This window comes from Falco naumanni, chromosome 3 (genome assembly GCF_017639655.2).
Source record: "Falco naumanni isolate bFalNau1 chromosome 3, bFalNau1.pat, whole genome shotgun sequence".
NCBI classification, from domain to species: domain Eukaryota; kingdom Metazoa; phylum Chordata; class Aves; order Falconiformes; family Falconidae; genus Falco; species Falco naumanni.
Genome location: NC_054056.1, coordinates 63,093,209 through 63,115,402, shown reverse-complemented (window position 1 = coordinate 63,115,402; position 22,194 = coordinate 63,093,209). Strand labels below are relative to the sequence as shown.

At 41.3% G+C, this 22,194-nt stretch overlaps 1 protein-coding gene across 3 annotated transcripts in view; it reads right to left on the bottom strand.

Annotated features, from left to right (window-relative positions):
* DLGAP1 (DLG associated protein 1) overlaps nucleotides 1-22,194 on the bottom strand; it is a 430,938-nt gene that overhangs the window by 90,230 nt on the left and 318,514 nt on the right. For all 3 annotated transcript variants that reach the window (XM_040588005.1, XM_040588007.1, XM_040588008.1), the window contains 2 exons: nucleotides 9,290-9,467; nucleotides 6,578-6,818 (listed from right to left, as the gene is read on the bottom strand). In XM_040588005.1, the coding sequence (XP_040443939.1) occupies nucleotides 6,578-6,818; nucleotides 9,290-9,467 (419 nt within the window). The remainder of the gene's footprint in view (nucleotides 1-6,577; nucleotides 6,819-9,289; nucleotides 9,468-22,194) is intronic.

Genomic DNA, 22,194 nt, shown 5'->3' with positions numbered 1-22,194 from the left:
CTAGTCTGAAGCAAAAGCATAGCTCAAATTCAAACACAATCTGCACTGCTTTAGGGAGAACTATAGATGTCTGACCACCTGAAATGATCATCATTTTAGCGTGCGCTGTATAATCAAAGGAAATGCATTAATGGCAGAATGTATTTAGGCACATTCCATACAGACATATGCAAAGGGCTTCCACACAATTTTTCATCTCTGTAAAGAAATAAAGACTAACAAATAATGAAACTTTACATTTTATGTAACTAATCACTACATCCTCTTTATTTGTGCTGCCACTAGATGAGCAATCTACTTACAAGTTTTTTTCATAGGATGGTATAGATTTCTTTTAAAGATCCCCTTCTTCTGAAAAATCATGGGGTTTCCTTTTTCATTTGAGACTGTCAAATCTACATGTCTGATGGCCATCCCTATTCGCAGCATCAGGAAAGGCCCGTAGGGTCCTGCAGAGCAGCACGCTGAGCAGCAGTCAGCAGTGTACCCTTGCACTGGGGGCTGCCGACTGCACGCCCAAAGCACAACTGGCAGTTTGAGGGAAGTGTCATGCTGGTGAGACCGTATTTTGAGTCTGTGCCTAGTGTGGCACTCCCCAGCATGAGCGACACATGGACATTGATAGTAGGGTTGGAGTGTGATGTGCCCGATTTCAGCCTTGGAGATGCCCAAGTTATTTGGACAACTGGAAAAGTCAACCACACAACTGCCATCTGAACAAAACAGCAGAGCTGTCCTGTGTTTCTGGAAATGTTCACAAAGTAAGAACATATTCCTTCAAGACATTTTAAGATCAAAGTTCTGAATAATTATGATCTTTCTCATATTCTTACCTCATTAAGAGCTTTAGCCCAAATGTTTAGAAGCCTATCAAGCAAACATAGAGTAAGAATAGTAAGCAAAGACTGAATACTGAAAGGTATTACAAGTCTTTCATTTCCTGCATTTGAAACATATTTATAACTGTGGACACCACTTTTAACTCCTCCAAGCTTTATGTTTTCAGCGGTGGAAAAAATAAACAGGCTATACACTACAAAACAAAGTCCTCTCACACTTTCTCTTTAGGAAGTTCTGAGCTTTTTTGCTGTTTCATTATGCTCAGCAAGTTGCCTTGAGCTTTGCCTGAAATTGCAAGGACTGAACACTTTCCTGAGGAGCTGTGAGGGAAAGTGGACTTGTCATAAAGAAACCAAAATCATCAAGCTCCAGGCTGAATGCCCCAGGTTGTCTCTCTCCAGATTTGAGCAGTGTCTCAGATAGGAACAAACAGTTTAAATTCAATGTTCATAATCACACAGAGAAAAGAGGCAGAAGAAGGGAGGACGATGAAAAATCAATGTAATATGGTCCACTACCTGACATCAGTACAACTCTGAACCACCTGTAACTACCAAGTATTCTTAAAGTAGAGGCCTGTGCAATATTTATTCCAATAATCCCTGTTTTTCAGGCCACAAAGCTCCATGTGTCTTCAGGACATACAAACTTTACATCTAAAATGTAAAATGGAATTTATCAAACTTCTTTTACCTCCAGTTCTTGATTGGCATAAAACTACACCACATGTAAACTGACCTGCTGCAACCTGCCAAATGTTTGGGCAGCTTTTCCATGGCTCTTTCCCATGGCTCAGTCCCGCTCCTTCTCAGGCACTTATTATCAGAGCAATTTCCATAAGCGCCTTGCATCATGCTTTAAGTCAGTTAGAAGTGGTCCAGCGAGAGCTCAGTTCTGAGTTTCTCTCATTAAAAACTTCCACTGGCTTTAAATACATGGGGTTTTTTTTTTTTGGTGTGATGTGGAGCTTAACATTTGTAAAGCTGACTTGTGGGATAGACAAGACGGAACTTGTTCTAGCTACAGTCAGATGCCTCTGAAATTGGAAACAGTGTTCTTCTCCAAGGTCAGCTCCTCATTAGTAAAGGAAAATATTTTTGAGTGCTGGTTTCAGCAATTTGATAGCAGATCCAAAGGCAGACTGCATTTCAGGATTACTCAAGGAAACAGAGGAAATGAACCATGTAAATTCTTTGTCAAACATTTCTACACTCTTCAAATCTGTGTTAAGATTTAACATCTGCATGAAGGCCTTAACTTAGTTATATTTCTCAGACCTTCTGCGGAAATATCTTAATTTTGGTACAGATCCAGAAACCAGCCCTAGCTTCAACCAGAAATCAAATCTGAAATCCTAATTCCTTGTTTCTTTTTGGACAGAACGATCTCTGAAAGGACAGATCTGAGGAGTCCAAAAGAGCTTTCACACAGCTGGCATTCAGTCAGTTATAGCTTCCTTCTCCACAGGATTTTATTTTATTTTTGCATACTGCCTGGCACAAGTCTATTTTTAAAGTTGTTTGCGTTTTTCTTTCTCTTTCTTTCTTTCCTTTTTTTTTTAAAAAAAAAAATTGGCTAGGCAGCCCTTTAGAGATTTTCAACAAAATACCTGACCCCTCTTGGTCAGATGTTCCAAGGAAAGGAAGGAAAACAGCTTGCTCAGCTGAAGCTCCATAATTAGCATATACTGTGATAACTCTCAGTCCTTCTTTAACCTGCCGGCTACACAGCACGATTTCCTTGGGATTTTTGTTTGTTCTGCTTTTAAGCAGAAGTGTAATATTACTGAGAATCACCAGATGGCATTGCTGCAGATAGCTTTGAAATTTCCGTTCACCTGACTACAGAGGACACATACAGAGAAAATACATATTGCAATCTAGTGTAGTTTTTCCTGATCTTACTGCTTGAGCTCTGCTACAGAGATGTCACTTTCAAATTAAACATATCCAGTCTCAGTTATATATTTGTACCTGCATGTGTTAATGCTTAAACCCTCACAATGTCATAAAGTTTGTTTGCAGCAAAGGAACAGCTGCACAAGCACGGTTTAGAAACACAGACAGAAGAAATATGAGAGAAAGGTGTTTTTTAGACTACTTTAAAATGTCATTGCTTCTTAATGACTGTATTTTTTAAGCTCACTGAAATGATTTACAGACTTTTAGAGTTGTTTAAAGGATATCTATTTAGTGACTGAATCTGCTGGCTGAAGAGTTTCAGCTACAATGGTTGCACCCGCAAATAACCTGGGATCAAATTATGTCATAACTCACAGGTCATTAAATTCCTCTGAAGACACCAAATGACACGGGAGGTAATTTTTAGTGCAGGCTATGGAGTATAACATATGCCAACACTTCAGAGCTGCTGTAGCTCTCAGCCTGCACAGCCCCTCTCCCAGGGATGGTCCCAGCCAGTGCAGGGTACAGCTGCCTCTGTGGGTATGACTAATGCCAAGCGAGCAAATACGAGAGTGAATGGACCTTTTCAACTACTCAGCTTTCAAGGCATGATGGAATTGTGACATGGCATTTATTTCTGTTACAGTGGTAACTTTGTATTTCCTCTTCTTCATTTCAAAGTCCTTAATTTCAAAACCAGGATAAAACATCATTTCGCGTACAAAATCACCTTATGAACAAAGTGCCCCCCTCCCAGATACATGCAGAAACTTCACTTTGGTGAGGTTAGGATGTCTTTCTGCACTCACAGTGTAACACTTCATCCTGTTGATGACAACAGGTTTGTGCCTACACCCCCATTTTTACACTCAGGCTCAGTTTCAGCCAGATGCACTCACCCCGTGACGTTGCTGCGATAGCACTAAGACCAGCACAGGCTGCAGAGGCCACCAGCTGGGCAGTCACCCATAGCTGGGCTCTGTGCCACAGCCAGCAGATTAGGACTGGATTTATAGTTAGATTGAGCACATCCTCAGGAACTGAAAAGCTCTGCCAATAGACATGCATTCCTAATTTCAGAAATAAACCTCCAACACTATGTGGCAAAAGGAAATTAAAAACCTGAGGTTACAACCACTGTAGCATAGGCTAACAGGCAGAGGTAAGTGTGATTTTTGTCCATAGCGCTTGCTTAACATTTTTATCTAGATGTCCTGGAAAGCTGTGGGTCATTTCTCTGGAGGAATAATTTTGAAACCAGTGGACAGGCAGTTCTCTTGTCTTTTCCATCATCGTCAAGCTGGCATTTTCCTTGGCTTCCAGCAGTCAACGGAGTTCCCAGTATCAGTATACGATCAGATCACAGCTTTTTGAATTAGTGAATGAAAAGCCAGGTCCCTGAAGGAATTGCTGATGTTGATGAAAGAAATTTTGTTTGGTTGAACAGACAGGTAGTTTTGGGGCAGGAGGACAGCCTTCTCATTTGGGGATGTTAAATCTGTAGTTTAGATCATAACTGCCCTTACATTTCCCACAAAAGCATTTGAAACAGCACCTCAGTGGAGATAAGTCTGAGATACCATTCTCCTTTCTTCACAACTGCCTAGCTGTTGTGCTTTTTCCCATTTTATTGAAGCAGATATTAATAGAAACCACCAATGATACCTTTCACGTTTCTCTTCTGTGAGCCAGCCACAGGCAACAGCAAGGTAGTCAATATAAATGCTTTTGAATGGAATTAATTCAGCTCGAATCCCCATTAAAAAGATAGTGGTATGTAAGTCAGATAGTAAAAGAGACAAGTTGTCTGAAATGCTACCAGTGCAAGGGATGGGCCCTTGGGAACCCACGAATTAAAAAATGAGAAAGATAGCTCATTAGAATTCCCACAGCAGAAAATAGATAGCTACAGCAGTCTTTAAATGCTTTTATGGATGTCTGAAAAGAGGGCTGCAAATCATTCCCCTCTCTGCAGTTTAAGGTGCCAACTACAGAAGCAGTAAATCAAGATAAACCCAGTGGTTTACACTTTTCAATAACATAGTTTTGTTCATATGATTTTTTAATAAAGTCAGCTACCCAGAGAAGAGCCTCTGTTTGTGGGTGTACTACAAAAAAGGAACATAAACAAGAGACAGTTTACAGTAACGATTTTCATCTTTTGGGTTTTACAGTGCTTTTGGCTGATACGTACAGCCAACCTTCTCCATTTATACACCATCATCTCCAGACACAGGCACCATTTATCTGAGTGACAGAAACAACATCTTATATAATTTAAAAATGGTTATTCTCTTCTGTATTAATAATTACAGTTATTTTTATAAAGGAAAAGTGTTAGCAAAGCCATTCTCAAAGAACTGAAAAACCACTCTGGGATACCCAAATTGATCTAATAATGGTGAATGCACGCTGAAAGGTCCCTGAAAACTCCCATCCTTCAGCTTTTGCTTCAGAATACATTTGACACAAGCTAATACTGTACAGTGAAGTAACACACACCTTATGTAAATCCTGTCTTTGCAGTGTGGTGCAAACCCTGCATGCATGCAAGAACTACTTTTATAGCAGAAATGTTGTCACATAAATACTATTTTTCAAGGATTAGTGACTTAGACAAGAACTGCTCTGCAGCATTTTTTAAAAATGCTTTGATGTTTGTGATGTACTGCCAGTGTATTTCCAACAGTATTTAAACTTGTTACTTTTAGAAAAATGAATTAAGCTCAACATTTTTGGTAAAAGGATTGAAAGTGTATTTTGATGACATAAACCAATTGACAAGCAGCTTTAAAAAAAGACTTGAGTGAGAGATAAGGAACCTACAAGGTATAAACAACTGCACCTGTGTGAGGTAACACACAAAAAGGCAAAACAGTACAGAAAACAGAAATTAAAGAACCAGGAGAAGAGGTAGTAGGCACAGTGAAATACTTATATTAGTCAATATTAGTCATGAATGTGAAGAGTAGATGTATAGTAAATTAAGCTTGTGTAAAGCAGTGGAATGAATGCAGAAAAATCAAACGAGACCCTTTCATCCTTCCACAGGGAAGAGCACACACATGTAATGGTTCCTGGCTCTTGCTTTTCTAAGTGAGAGAAAGAGATTTGGTTTTTTTTCCTGACTTGCATTTTTTTACCCTTAAGCACTAATTTTAGTGACAGAATCTGGAATTCATCATGGTTATTTCCAGAAGAAAAGCAATCTCAAACATTAAAGGGAAGGTTTGCAAGTCTCACATTTAGACCAAAATCTCTTTCTCTTGCAAGGTTTGAATAGTCTGAACTGCAGAAAGAACAACAGCAGGATGTGAACATGCATATTTTGACCTGCAGACCACTTATTTCCTTCTTCATTCCCACCTCTGAGATGGCCTAGAGAGCTGTAACAGTCTCTCTGAGCCATTAAACAACACATCTAATAACTTGTAACTTTTAGGAAAGGCAATGACCATTTTTCATCTTTGTAGAAAAACTCAGCAGAGGGACTCTCCAGAGCAGAGCTGCTAACCCAGAGCCTCTTGTTCAGCCTTGCTAAATTGTGATTGCTCATTTGGGGAGGAGAGTGAAAGGAAGCATGACCTTGGACTTCTCTTCTATGTGCTTTTAACCCAGAATAAATTAGCTTGGATGTAGGAGACACCACAACTGCATCAGCCTTGATCTGTGCATAGTTTTAGGCTGATTAGTTTGTCCAGATCCCTGGTGAAACAGACTCTCTTATGGCTTGGTGTCTGACAGAGAATTGCTCATCATTACTCTGATGGAGTTGCACAGAAAGGTACCTTCCCTTTCCACAACCCCTCTGGGTTCCTCTTTTTGTTACTCACCAGTACTGCTCTGGATGGTCCTCACCGTGGTGGTTGTACGTGGGGGAGATGAGGACCGCAGCGATATGCACTCGTCGTCCTGGGAACAGCCCTTCTCAATGGCTCTGACATAGCTGTGGCTCCGCATGCGGAAGCAGCCCGGCATGGGCAGATCCAGCGCCTCCACGGCCTGAGACTCCAGTTCACTGAACACCGACTCGCAGACGGATTCGAACTGACCGTTCACTTCCATCTCACTCACCTGCAGACAAGGACGGGGCAGGGTCAGTATATCCCTACACCAGCCTACCTGGTACAAACACCGGCTACAGTAGCACGATGGCCAACATCTGTTAGACCAGCCTTTCACACGTGAAGAACAGGTGAATGGCACATAAACACAACCCATTTTACAAAGCAACAATTGTCAGGGGTAAAAAATCATGTACAGAAAGGGGAGAGAGAGGTGTTAGGCAGAGATTCGGCAGAGTTTAGGCTCCTGGTTCCTGCCAAGACCGGTGGGAAGCTGCAAGTGCTTATAGCAGCACCTGGCTGCTGTCCCCTTGGGCCCACAGCAGAGGTTGAACCTTTGGCCGTTATGACCAGTACACTGAAAAACAAAAATCACACTTTCCCTGCGGGGTGAGGTAAAAAACCAGAAAAGGTCAGCTTAATGCCAGTGTGCAATCAAGGCCACCCACATGCAACCACAGTGATAAACCTGAGGGGCTGGGAAGCTCGAGGGTAGAAGTGGCACAAGCACTTCGGAGGGGGAGGCTGGTAAGGGAACCAGCTTTGTAGCAGGGGAAAAGTGTTTGTATAACTACACCTCTGGCTGAGACGGAGATGCAAGGGAATCCTTAGACCCTTTGTGGAGCAGTCACTAGGTGGTGACAGAGACTTGCACTCATGCAGGTTAAAGAACAATGAAAAGCATGTGGCCTTGCTGCAGGTCTTACAAACTCGGAAACCATCTACCTCGTCTTAATTAGTAACGGATGCTCATGTTTCTAAACTGAGAATCAAGCCCTGAGCTTGGCATTAAAGCACAATAATTATCACTACGGAAAACATGCACATGGAAACCATCTCTTGAAGACTCTGTTAGTTTTCAGGTATGCAAAAGGCCAAGGTAGCAGGAGAAGGTAAGACTGTTAGGGTGGTAGAAAAAAACATTAGTAATCTTTTTCCAGGATTACTTTTACCAAGAAAAATGTTATGCTGAGTATTTGTACATATAACTGAAAAGAGAAACCTCAAAGTTAAGAACATATTTTTTCAAAGGGAAACTAAAAGAGCATGTAAGAGTAGTAGATAATACATCATAAAGAACAATCTTACTATGGTGGTGAATAGCCATATCCCCAAATAAACATCTCTGAATCTATGCTTTTTTTTTTTTAAAAAAAAAAGCCCATAAATTCTTCACAGCGGCAAAAGATGCTTACTCTGTGGCAGACAGCTTTGCGTAAGTGTTAAGTGTCCAGCTAAATAAGTTAACTAATGTTCATATAATTGCCTCTGAGCCCTGAATTTCGGTGCTGTTTCCTCCTAGATACATACTGACCCTCTTTCTAGGGCATCAGCCCGTACTCTGTGCAAAGTGCCTCACTATAAAATGCACAGGTGAATACTCTGAGGCTCCAGTGCCCAGATACAGAACACTGCAGAGATTCAAACTACAGCGCTGTTCTGAATGGCACGTATGTTATGGCCATTGCTGAAGCCCTGTCATCAATGATGTCATGTGCATTTTTCTGACATTGCAATGACTTGACATGCCAATAATAAGGGGCTAGTATATGGCACCGTGAATCCTGCTGCTGTACTTCTGGACTAGTGCAAGAAAGTTCTTTTATCCAAGTGATTTATCCAAATGATCCACTTAAGCAAGCAAGCCAAAAATCATACCAGGGAGCTATAGGATTTAGCAGATGAGCTACTGGCCCACTGCCCTGTGGAGTGCAGGCACTTTTGCATTTCTTTCAGATCTGTTCCTGACAAATTCAACTGTACAAGCATGTTGTATGCAAGAACAGGCTATTTTATGATGCTAAAAGTCGTAAACTGAATGTGTCATGGTGGCCTTCACTTTTCTTTGAGTTTAGAATAAGCATGAAGGGGTCTTACAGGATTTCAGGGCAACAATATAGACAGACCTTTGCACCATATATATATATATACATATACTGCAACATTTGTACTATACAGATAAAAAGTTCAGAGGCGCACAGGGTTAAGAATGTATACAATAGCATAAAGAAAGCTCTAAAATTTCTAATAAAATACAAATAAAATTGTGAAATACAAAATACTATGGACGTAATTTTCCTTCAGCATCTCACTCAGCATGTGAACTTTTTCTTTGGAGTCACTCCGAAAAAAATTGATTTGAGATACTAAGCACAAAGATGCTTAAGAGAACCCTGTTTAAAGACATTGTTGATGAGCACCTGCTTTCAGGAAAGAAAAATAAAAAATGAGACTGCTCCTTCAAAGAAATTGCACGTTGTGCCACTCATCCATTTGCAAAGGGGAGGTTATGGCATTATGAAGTGTTACACTCTCACAAACAAGACTGTGTGTGAACGCCCTTGCTTTATTAAGAATGTTATAAAAATCTGTGGTGTGATCTAATTTCACTTGAAGCAAAATCCAGTTTCTCCTATAGCAAGGGTTTGGTGTCCAGTGTGGCGGCTGCTCTCCAGGCTGCTGCAGGTACGTGTCACCCACCTGACTGATGGTGCTCATGGCTCTCATGTAGCTCTCATTGCGGGAGCGGAACTTGGGGGACGTCAGCAGCCCTGCGGGGTCCAGGCTGTCCAGGCTCCTGTTGATGGACACTTCGCTCACCGCCCTCAGGTAACTGTGGCTCCGGATCTGAAGCTTTGGGGAGTGTTCACTGGATATCCTGGGAGGTTTGAGGAGGGGAAAGAAAAAGAAATAAAAAAGATATTTCATCAGGTCCAAATGGCCTTACCAGGAGTGAGAATAACCAGGTGTTTTTCACTGGAACAGGAAGACTTGAACAAGTCATTATATACTCCTTGTATAGTTATAAAATAAGAATAATGCAAGTGCTTTTATTCAGATTACCCCATTCTTTTATTTGGTGGGTGGAAGAAAGAAGGAAAGAAAGGATTTTTTTTTTTTTTTAGTGGGGGGTGTTTGTAAACCATGCCTAAGCAGAACGGCAGAATAACTCCAATTTTATTTCTTGACAGCAGCATGGAAAAATTTTAGACTACTGACAGTGGCAGCAACCAGCTCCAGCACCCCCCCCCCACTATGTGAGACTTTTGAAGTGACAACATTGAAATGACTTCACATGTTGGTTTTAAAAAAGCAAGTGGAGCCACTGTGGTGAGTACAAGGAAGAAAGCCTTGTGTCCTTACAGAGCTGAATGCAGGAACCACCACAGCCAGCTGGGAAGGGGGGTAAAGGAAGGAGAGGCTCAATAGTAAGGTTCGATGAATGACCCTAAACACATTAGCATCTTGAAATGCAGCTGGTAGGAATGGTAGGGTCTCTGTTCCCCTAGAGGGTTGTTTCTCTGAGGAAACCTGGTGTTGAACAGACCTGCTGATGCTGTGACTCTTGACACTCATGTATGTACCTGTATAACAGGGCTGCTTCTCCAGGAGCTTTCAAGGGTGTCTGGGCTGATAGAATCGGCAGATCATACACAACATGCACAATGAACTTGTAGTGTGTCTTAACCTAGGAAATCATTCCAAGAATTTGGGGCACCTGCTAAGGTTTGATGTGCTTTAAATTTTATTTTATTCCTGGCATAAGTTGAGAAAGTGTAAGCTAGAGAAGTAGCTTTACATGACCTGATGTCAAACTCCAGGTTTAGAATCCACAGTTGTGTTTCTGAATTGATAACTTTCCCCATCTTTCCAACATGAGTGACAGACAAACAAACAATGAACTGCCCCCAGGTAATGTGCACAAATTGTATTACTCCTGCTCTATGTGCTTAAGAGTCAGATAGCAAAGGTTACAACATGTAGAAACAATCCTTCACCTACAAGATGTTTTATCCTCTGAAAATGCAGGTTAGGTGCTGTCTTCTCACATCCTTTAAAGATGTGACTCACAAGAAGTGATCCATGTCATGCCTCTTATGCAATTATTTTGGGGACATTTCCTGTGGAACAATTAATCAGTGGATAAAGTACTGAAAGGGTGGTTCTTCAATATGTTTATTGAAATATCTTTAATATTCTCCAAGTATTAAAAAGCAATCAAATTAAAATATTAACTGAATTTTCCATTTAAAAATGTAAATCTCACATGGATGTTTGCAGTTATATGAAAGAATAATCTGTAACCTAATTACAGGCTTAATCTTGGTCCCCCAGTCTTTAGAAAGACATACACAGCTGACCTGAAAGAAGAGAATCCATTTTATGTCTAATTCCTCAAGCGTTTGCAGATATTTTGTATTCAAGTAGCTAATGATGGTAATTAGTATGAGCAATTTCCCAGTGGCATGCACAATTCTGGTAACTGTCAATGTATTTTAGGAGGACAATTCCATTGTGTAATTGCACACCTAAGTAGTTCAGAAACTGGGTCTGTTTCTGAATGGTACAATACCGTAATAAAATCTAGGCCATCTCTACAATACTGTATTCTCTGGCTGCTAATTACCTGCCTAATAAAAATACATAAACTTATGCTAATTATTCAATATTCCTGTCACAAGATCAAGATAAAGCCCTTGCTTGCCATTTTCACTACGCATATGGTGCAATACTCACAGCAGCCATATTCATATGCTTTGACTCCTTACGCCATTTGATTCCACATGACAAAAGAAGGGTTTTAGACATCATAATTAGCCGTGTTCCAAACAACTCAAAAAAAGGAAGAGAAAGTAATGAGAAAATGACTGTTACTAATGGTTAGCTACAACATTTTGGTAACTAACACTAACTGTGGAACTCTCGGAAAAAAACCTTTTTGTCTATTATTGGATAAAACCCCAAAGAAATAAAAAAAAGATAAAACAGAATGAATAATTCAACAGACATAATTTTTCAAATGCATGAAAGCTACTTCACCATGCTGCAGATCTGTAAACGGATCAGCATTGCCTGAAAAGTATTTCTTAAATTAATTCAAAATGTATTTTATGAATGTTGTGAACAGTTTGCTGCCAATATGTGACATGCAAAATTCAAATATGCTTGATTAGCTGCCAGTTAGTCAAATACGTCACCTGGGGCTTGTCGCTGTTCACTGATTAGCTGAGCTCACAAGAAGACTGCAGCACATCACAAAATTCATCACACAGGTATTGCCAGACAGAAATTTGCAAGTGCTGAGGCACGTGCCCTTTAAAGACTGGAACCAGTATAACAAGATGCAGGTACCCATAGCAGTACGATTCTGCTGTGACAGCCAGAGTACAGACCAGGTCAGATGCTCCAAGTGTCGTGGAAAGCCATCACAAAAGGTATAAAAATTAATTTTCTGTATGCATTAGTGTCGCATAATGTTTTCCCAACTCCGCTTGAAACAAGGGCATCCATCCATGAGAGCAAATGTTTCCCTGTCGTTTCAGATGTGGGTGGTCAGCACAGCTGCTTCCTTTTTCTTTTTGTTCCTGACTATACAACTGGCCAGTCTGGCACATATATAGAACCACATTTTACAGGTGGCCACTTGTCTTAGCCTGTGCATACCTCCCAACTGTTGTATAAACCAGGCTAGGATACTGGCAGCTGTTGGAGGAGGTGGTTCCTTGCTCACTGATTGTTACAATCACTGTTTCACTAGATGTAGTGATGGGGGGGGGGCGGGGCGGGGGGGAAAGAAAAAGGATTTAAAGCATAATCAAAGAAACATCTGAAGGTTTGCATTTATAATGATTATCACTGCTTTTGTAGCTGTGTAATAAATTGTCACTATGTTCTGCAGTACACTTTAATGAACAGCTGAAATGCCACTGGAAATTCCATTTAGGAATAAATCCGACTATGTATGGCAGGGAAGATCTGAATGTCTAATTTATTTTCTCAAAGTTACTGTTACTGGCAACCTGTAAATGAAGATGGTATTTTCCTCCTTACAGCTTCAACTCCATCTTCTATTTATCCTGTATTACCTAAACTTCTGTTTGCGCCATCATAATTTCCACAATTAAGTATGACAGACATGGGACTGAGACTTCAGGACAGCTCTTTGCCCCATAGAAAATGGGCTGTTAGCTGCAGTCACTGCATTGGATATACTAATTGGCAGGAGGAGGATGTGAATTATTAAAGGTCTTGAACAAGATCCTCAAGCATGCCACATCATTTCTGTGCTGCAGTGCCTGCTGCTGTGACATGGGACAAGGGCTGAAGGGCAGTTCTGAACTCAGTGCCAGAGCCCTTTCAGAGAGGCTTTTACACAGCTCGTCTTACTGCTGTGGTGGAAGAGACATTTTGCCTGGCAGGCTTCTAGCCCCTTGTGGATACACGATGTGATGAGGTTGGCTGAAGCAGCATCCATGGAGCTTGCAGCATGCATGGGGAACCAGGCGTGCTTTGAGGCTGGGCTGTCCCCAAAGGCAGCGTGCTGCACTTGCAAGCGGCAAGTCCCCAAACTGGCTGCACTGTCCTTGTCCCCCATAGTGTTGCCCTTGCCCCAGGCCTCACCCCAGAGGATGGGAGCACAGCCATAACAGCAACATGCTTTGGCAGTGCAAGGAGTGGGAGGAATAGCACTGCTAAACGTGCTCCTTAAGAACCACGGCAAGAGGCACCAGGAGAAGATGAGGGCTTTGGGTTTCTGCCACTCTGCCGGATGCTGTTGCAGGTGTCCCAAGGGGATTGACCAGAAAAGGAGCCAGCCCTGAGCTGAGGTGGGTGGAAATGGAGTCTGCTGAGTCTCGTTGGAGAAATAAAAGGCTCCCCTGGGTAAAGAAGTACCTCTGATCCACAGGGTGCCTGTGAAGGCAAAATGCTACTGAAAACCCATGAGGGGCTCTGAGGGGCAGAGCAGTGTCCATTTAAAGAGAAAATGTGTTTTAGTGAAGCATCTAAAACGGAAGATCGTGTAGCTGTGTAAAGGACATCTTTAAGCCACCTCTGCATATTGCCATTTGATTTCTGATCTGTACACATTTCAGGCATGCTGAGGCCGATCCTCCTTTTTTCATTCAAATATAGAAATGAAAATATTTTAAATGTGCACATTTAATCACCCCTACAACTGTTGCAACAAGCGTATTAAAAAAAACTTCTAACCCACTGTTACAGATGTGTTTGTATTTACACGGCTTTAATCCAGATGGAAACATTTTGTCCCTCATTTGCTTAATTGGCTGTTTGCAGAGTGAGGAGCTGGTCAGTGCAGGTAAGCGTGCCAGGAGCTGGACTTGGCTGCTTGGCTCTGGCTTCCCTGGAAGCCTGAGGCAGAGGCAGGAAAGAGTGTTAGCCTAGTGCCTGCCTGAGATGGTGGTCCAGCATGAATGAAGAGGGAAGGAAAGCTATACACAATCTTTACATACTGCCTTGTCCTTTCTGACTTTTATGCTGGCCATAATTTAGTTCACTCAAATATATATTAAAGGGTTTAAAATACAGTGTTAGGAGATTAAAAGTGAAATAGCTTTGAATGTATTTCTGGAAGAGTTCCTTTGCCTTCAAAGTGTCTTTGAAATGCCAAGAGAAGGTAGACAACGGGGATTTACAAGAACGGGCAAGTTTAGTTTCAAGTATTTCCTTTTATTTTAGGAAAGCACAATGCAATCTGTTGTATACGTGCTCTTCATGAAAAACACTTTCATTTATTACATTTCATTTCTGAATGAAAAAAGGGAAAGCCAAGACTGACGATGGCTGGTTTTTTTCCCCTTTAGGCCAGACACAATATAAAAAAGTGCTACAATGAAAAGTAGCCCTAAGACTGTATTGCCTTCTCCAAGTTCAGCATTCAGATTCCTAGCACAAAGCGCAGCATTGTGCCAGACGGGTACTGTGCTCTGGCAACAAAAAATGACAAAGCAGAACAAAGTGAAAATCCAGAAACATGTCCTGAATACTTCTGTAAACCAGTAGAGGAACGTGCTAAAATTTGCCTTCAAATAAGCAGAAGGCCCCCAACAACACAGCATGTGCAACCCAAACCCAAGAGAAAATAAACCTCTATCGCTAAGTATCCCAGCTCTCAGTTTTGTAGCCTACAATGGACAGCTCAGCTCCCTGGGGCTTAATTATCCCTGGCTGAATGCCCCACCTGCGGCGTGGCTGATGGGCACATCCAACATACATTGCTGTGCTTAATTTTATTTGCATTTTAGTGTTGCTAGAAGGTAGAATAATCCAGCACAGTCTGACACAGGGCAAACACTGAAGGACATCAGAAAGGAACATGTACAGAACAAAGTCATTCAAGTGCATCTGTCTGAACCTGCTCATGATACGGGTCACCAGGCTAGGGTAATTTGATCATGTTGTCACCCATGTTCCGCTGCTTTTTCAGTGCAGCAAACACAAAGCTGTCATGCTACCAACAGAGACAAGGGCAGCCCATAGAGTTTTCAGCATTCTTCCCCCTCACCAGGGATTTTTCTGAGTTTTGAAGATCCCCTTTTCTGTTTTTGTTTATAATGAAGTGAACCTCCTCATGGGGACTTCCTTGAAGAAAAAAAAAAAAAAAAAAAAAAGCCCAAACCCCAAAACGAACACCCCCTCAACCTCTCTTTATGTCCTTAGTATGTTGCTAAAGAGTCAAGCGTGAGAAAGAAAAGTCTAAAACTTGGAGACAACTAGAAAAATCTCATCTGCTGAAGGGCAATTCAACGTTATCAGCACAAAATTGGCATTTTCTCCCTTTTGCTTTACAAAAGATTCTACTACCAGACTACCAATCCCTTTCACTGCATGGACCAGCACACCACAAAACTGCCTGGGACATGCCTGTGTGACAGGGTTTTCCACTTGGTGAGGAGTGGCAGAAATTGCAGTAAAGTGTATTTGTGTCTTTGCCTGATTTTTCAGATTCTGTTAGGGCTACACAGGAAAGCACTTTAAAATAAATGAATTCAGAAGTCCACAGTTTGGTGTCATGCAGATCTCTAACGTGTTTATCTGTCTACCTCTAGCTGTTGTGGGTTTTTTGAATAAGCCCATGGCGTCCTGTCAGAGAGCTCCTGTTTGTTTGATAGAGGGCAGCAGGAACTGGATCAATGTTTTTTAGCAGCAAATCCTTCTAAAAAGCCCAGTCCCTTTTAAAACTCTCCACATCTGGCTACTGCTAGCTTCAGCATCAGCCATGAAACCATTCATTTGTGATTTTATTACAAACCTGCTTTCATCCCGAAGGACAAGGAAACTTTGGGTTGTTTTTTTCTTTTTCTTTTTCTTTGGGATGTGGAAGTGTTGAGATTGTGTGACCCTGTTTCAAGAGCAATCTTTAGTTGTTAAAATGTTATCAAAGCTGACGACTGCACAAAAATTCAGATAGACATTAAAACAAAGCTTCCTCTTTATCTTAAAGATCCTCTCAGATGCTGTGTACAATCGATAAAAAAAATAGGCTAATGAACTGAAGGAACATTTCCCTTGCCATAGACATGCTGTATCTTCTCCCTGCATTCTAGACACGGTAAAAGAACAGAGCACAGCATGGAAGGGGCACAGGATGCCATATACAATTGAGTTGGTATGAGAAGCAGATGGAAGATGGTGCAGACAGACATTATACAATTATCTTTAATCAGAAATCTGGTCTACATAGTGGTGCTGATTCCCATGTGGGTGTGTGCATGCATGGGGAATAATTGTACGTGCTCTTCTGTTCCACCCTGGAGAATGAAAACAGATGCTGAAATGTAGAAACGGTTCAATCCAGATGAACCAGATCAACCCAGTCATACCAGAGCAAGTAGTTTCTGTGTAAAAGCAGACATTTTTTGTTTACACTAGAAGATAAAGCCATCCTTTCCCGTTACACTTAGCAGGGTAAGATATAACATTGCCAAGAACACCCAGCTTGAGAAGTGTGTCTTTCCTCTCAGAAGACCCTCTGAGGAAAGCTGTGGGCCTTAATGTCACCCCTATTGCCAATCGTACTAAGTATATGCTCAAACAGGTTTTTGGAGATCCTTGCTTATGGAAAAAATGTCTGAGCCTAGACCAAACACGAGATGCAAGGCTCTTGCCTTTTCAGCACGAGTCTCCTTTGGGCTGGCACTAATAATCTCAGGACCAAGCGCTGCTCACCAGCAGAGAGATATATTTACCTAAGCTGGAAAAGCTCTTGCCTCCTTACAAGGTATAGTGCAAAGAACGAACAGTGCCTGAGGGCCTGAGCAGGTCAGTGGTGCCTGCAGCCCTTTGGCCCCTGCTGGCATAAGGATGAATCCTTTGCTGCTCTACCTGTTAAAGCCTTTCACCACTGCTTTGATGAATTCTCTCTTTGCTGGCACAAAAGTCAAACCCTCCTTCCTGCAGAAGACACTCCTTCAGCTCTCCTTGGCGAGGCCAGGCTTGCCCACCTGATCCCACATCACTTCATGTTCTTGGCTACTTCAGTGCCACCTCTCCCCGTGAGTAAGACTCAAAAGTCATCCACAGTCAGCTCAGATGAAAGACTTATTTTAGTAATTCAAGCATTTCGGTCTGCCAGCCACCTGTGAGCACGTGTTTGAGGGTGAGCCCCCCGAGAAGGAGGGAAGGAGATGCCTCCAGGACTGCTCAGGCATAGCTTTTGGTGCTGGACACAGACCGCTTCACTGCCACTTCCATGAGTGCTGCTATTATCACAAGTGAGTCAAATCACACTGTCATTTTCCTCCTCTCAGCTGTCTGGTAACATACTCAAACCATCCTCTTGCACACCTGTGGATCTGCACTTCCTCATGCATTCGTCAAATGGAGAAGTTTGAACGTCTTTGTATTAATATTAAGTTTATTCCTACTCTGAATACTTACAGACAGCTTTTTTTAAATTTATTTCTTTATTTTAACCCCAGGATATCCGGGATCAAGATATCCCATTGCAGTCCTTGTGTTATTCTACAAAAAAATCAGTCTCCACAAGCTTGGCCCTCACCTGCTTAGTTTAATTTTCAGGTCTCCCCGATTCCTATTTTAAAAGTTTGATTACTTCTGTCAGTGGGAAAACCCAAGAATTACATCTCTCTGCCAAACCACAGGAGGAAAGCAGTTACTTTTCAGGAATGTCACCTGGCTGTGTGCTGAGCTGGCTGCACAGCCAGCCCTCCCTGCTTAGCACCGCGATTTATGCAGCAGCCCTGGCTTGCTCCAGGGAGTGGGAGGATAGTGCTCCAGCTCTGCTAAAAGGCGTCTTCTGGGCAAAATTCCTGAAGCTGAAAGTCCTCCTGTGCTGCTCCAAGTTACAATATTGGGCAGTATTTACCTATGAATAATGTTTTCTAGGTAAATACTAAAAAACCTATTTCCTCTGGAATGTTACTGCTGTGTTTATTTAATAGCAAATTTTCCTGACAAATTGCAATGAGTTTTCAGTGTTCAGTGTCCTCAACTCCACATGGACCTGAAACTAGGTGATGGTCACCCACACACTGCATGGACATAAGCCTGCAGGCCCTGCCACGTGCCTGCTTCTGTACCACCTAGTTCCAAAAGACATTTCAAATATCCGGGCTAGATCTGTATAAACATCTCCTGGTGAGGAACACATCTTAGTTTTGCAAGTCAGCTTCATTACACCTTCGCATAAATACGCAGCCACCTGCATTTTCCATAAATGCATTTTACATATGCAGCATTTTTTCACCTCCTATTCAGTCTTCTGCCATTTCAAAAGTTTCAGTTACCTACTAAAAACAAATGGAAAAAGCAGATTCAACACCGTCTGTACAGTTGTGCAACACAAACCAAACTACTGGAGAAACTCTGGAAAGGAAGTACATTTTAAAGCAACAAGGAGGCTAGGCTAGTAACTATGTTAACTCAGTTTTATGGAGAAGGGAAAAATCCCAAAGCCAACTGAGCTAAGGGACTGAGCTCACCTTCTTACATCTCTGATTAACAGCGCTACCTCCAAATGAATGACTGAGAAAGCAAGATTCAACACAGGGCAAAGCATGCTACCTGGCAATTACAATGATACCTCACCCATTGTGGGCACGCTTTATTTCCTGATAACACCTGCAAATTGTTGACCTGGACTGTAATATGCACTGGTGGTGACTGTGGATTTTCTCTCCTCATGCCTCTTGATGGGTTCATTTTGAAAAATCATATGCATACTCTTACTAAGCGGCTATTTCAGTATCCTCTGTTTTAGCTGGTTTGTACTTGAAGGACGCTAAGCGGTTTAAAATGCCTGAAGAGAAGACTGCTTTTTCTTTTTTTCTAAACAAGTACTTCTATCTTACTACATTTTGCTTCTCTGCAGACACCTGTGAGAATCCAGCTACTCCTGAAGGTGCAGGGGTTCAGAGGGGGTTGATAAGACAGAGCAGTGACCTACTGGATAACTCTACAGGCAGTTTCTTGAGCTGTGTCTGGATAAGTATAGCTTGGAGCTCAGATATGACTTGCAGCTGTCTCTTCCTGATAAAAAAGCAAAGGCTCTGGGGGAAACGGTTCAACTGGGAGTTACCACTAAGATAAAACCCTGCATCTTCTTCTGTCATACCAAAGAAGCTGGAAATAATAACTCGTATTCCATATTTTTATTTAAAGTACTGTCTAGAATGTAAGTAAATTAAAAAATAATGATGTGCAGTAGGGTTTCTAGCAAATTCTCTACTGATTCTCTGGGCAACAGTGTGCTGCTCTGGGGGATTTTCCCTTTTATCACTGATCTTGCACAGCAAAAGTGATACCCCAGGAGCAGGGAGACTTTCCTTCCATGTAACTTTACCAGAGCTATTCCTCAGAAAAAAGGAGCTGCTACCACTTTTCCTTCAGGTGCGTTTACATCAAAAGAAATCCAACAAAACAAACCCAGCTAATTCCAAAAACTCAGTTATCCATGTGTATCTTATAATTCTCTCTCTCCATTCCGAAGTCTTTCTGGTTTTGTTTTGCAGTGATTACAAAAAGACTTGTCTGCTGTATAGAGATACAACATGAAGTGATAACCTGTTATTTCAGGTGTATATATTAAACAGATAAATAAATAAATAAATAATAATAAAAAAATATAAATAGTGGTCTGGACAAGTTGGCATGTCAATGCTTTTATAAACAGGCCGAAAGCATACCTCAAGGTGGAAGCCTGCAGTTGATTTCTATTAATAAAACTTTTCTGATAAATACAAGTTTGCTCAAAAGATATAAAATTATGCTTAAGACACATTATTAGATTTTTTTCTTCTTTTTTAAAAAACAGATGCCTTCTGTGTTATAGGCTATTGTTGGGCCAAACTTGTACAGAATGAATCCTGATAAAGCAGAGCTATCTGTATTTTGGAGTATGAAAGAACAAAGGAAAAAAATGTCTCAAGAAACCTGCAAAATAATGCAAAATCCTGCTGGGGACTGAAAAGGAATTTTTTTTCCCCAATTGTTTAAAGTAGTTATCTTTTGATCACATGAAACATATACCCTGAAACATTTATTTGGGTCTGGGAGTAAAGAAATGGACAACAAGTTATCATGCCATTCATCATGCTGTCAGTGTCAAGTGCAATGATTCAGATGAAGACAATGAGAACATAAAAAATATTTCTGAAGAGTGGATGCTCTTCAGGGTTGAGAATTTTCAAAGGGGTTGTACACCTCATTTTAAAGGAAGAAAGCCTGTCCTGGTTTCAGCTGGGATAATGTTAATTTTCTTCTTTGTAGTTAGTGCAGTGCTGTGTTTTGGTTATGATGTGAGAACAATGTTGATAGCACACTGATGTTTTTAGTTACTGCTGGGTGATGTTTATACTAAATCAAGGACTTTTTGGTTTCTTGGGTCCTGCCAGCGAGAGGGCTGGAGGAACATGGGAAACTGCAGGGGGACACAGCCAGGACAGGTGACTCAAACTAGCCAGAGACATTCCATACCATATGACATCATGTTGAGTATATAAGCTGGGGGAAGAAGAAGGAAGGTGGGGACATCTGGCATTATGGCATTTGTCCTCCCGAGTAACTGTTACATGTGATGGAGCCCGGCTTTCCTGGGGATGGCTGAACACCTGCCAGCCCATGGGAAGTGGTGAATGAATTCCTTGCTTTGCTTTGCTTGCGTGCACAGCTTTTAGCTTTACCTATTAGATTGTTGTTATCTCAGCCCCCGAGTTTTACATTCCTTTCCGATTCTCCTCCCCATCCCTCTGGGTGAGGGGGAGTGAGCAAGTGGCTGCGTGGTGCCTGGTTGCCAGTCGGGGTTAAACTACAACAAAGCCTTAACCCCTGCAAAAGTCAGCTGGCTTTAAGTATTTCCAAATATTTACTTGAATTTAATTATCATACTTAGAATTAAAATATGTGGTTTACTGAATTGGTACACTGCTCTTTTCAAATGAAAAATTAAAGCAAAAAAAAATCCAGCAAGTTCAGATGGCAAGTAGAAAAAATGCCCAAATATCTGTGTTTGCATAGGGAAAGGAACAAAGCTAGTTCCTTACAGAGGACTGACTAGTAGTGTGCTCTCTATCCCATATAAATCACAAAACAACCTACTACTTATGAATGAGTTAAGAAACCTCCCTTGCCGTTTCAGAACACAATAGTAGGATACGTGGTCAAGCTGAAGATGGCCTTCTGTCCTGCTCAGAAGATGAAAACACCTGGATATCTGTGCTTTTGTTTAAAACACCATAGCAGAGGGGGAAAAAAAAGGAAAAAGAAACTGTAAATTTTTCTGGATAAATAACTTCTACCTGGCATTTAAAACCACAGGCAACAGACTGTGACTCATGGGTTTGGATTTCAGTGTTGACAGAAATTTGCTGTGTGACCTGGAGGAGAAGTCATACAAATTCTTACAATCAGAAAACAGGTATGTTAATACTTCCCTACAGCATCTCTCAAGTGGCTTTGTGATGCTGAATTAAAGTTAGCAGACATGACTGAGGTTTTTCGATGGAAGAGATTAGTGGCACCATGTTTTTTATTATATTTCTGGAGGCAAAGGTGACAGAATGATTGAAATAATAAACTTCAGCCCCAGAGACAGATATTGTACATGAAGCGGAACAGCTGGTTAATAAAGAGTAAAGAATGTTTGGTGTGATGGTCAAAAAGTACTTTAGAAGAAATGCATTTTTCTATTAAAACTATTACTGGCTGTGGATGATGATTTATGGTATCATCTCAAGTCAATGGTTTTGCCGAGGTAAGACAGAACTCTTTCAAAAGATCTCCAGCATCATAAAACTTCAGTGAGCTATGGAGAAGTTTAATGCCTAAAATGTCAATTTTAAGCAAAGTGTAGTGAAACCTATGTTATGTTCTCAAGTCTCACAACTTTTATGAGTGGGCTGCAATTTTACTCATGAAGTAACACAATTTAATCACGTTGCGTGAGTAAGCATCCTCTTCCTTAGATGACCCCTTCCTTAAAAGGCTGTTGTACTTACAGCAGCTATTTTTACTGCTCAGTTTTTTAGTCACCTTGATTAAGAAAACAGACACATTATGATGAGATATTAATCCATATGTTATTGTCAGGAGCAACAGGGCAGAGACCTGTCTGATGACGTTTG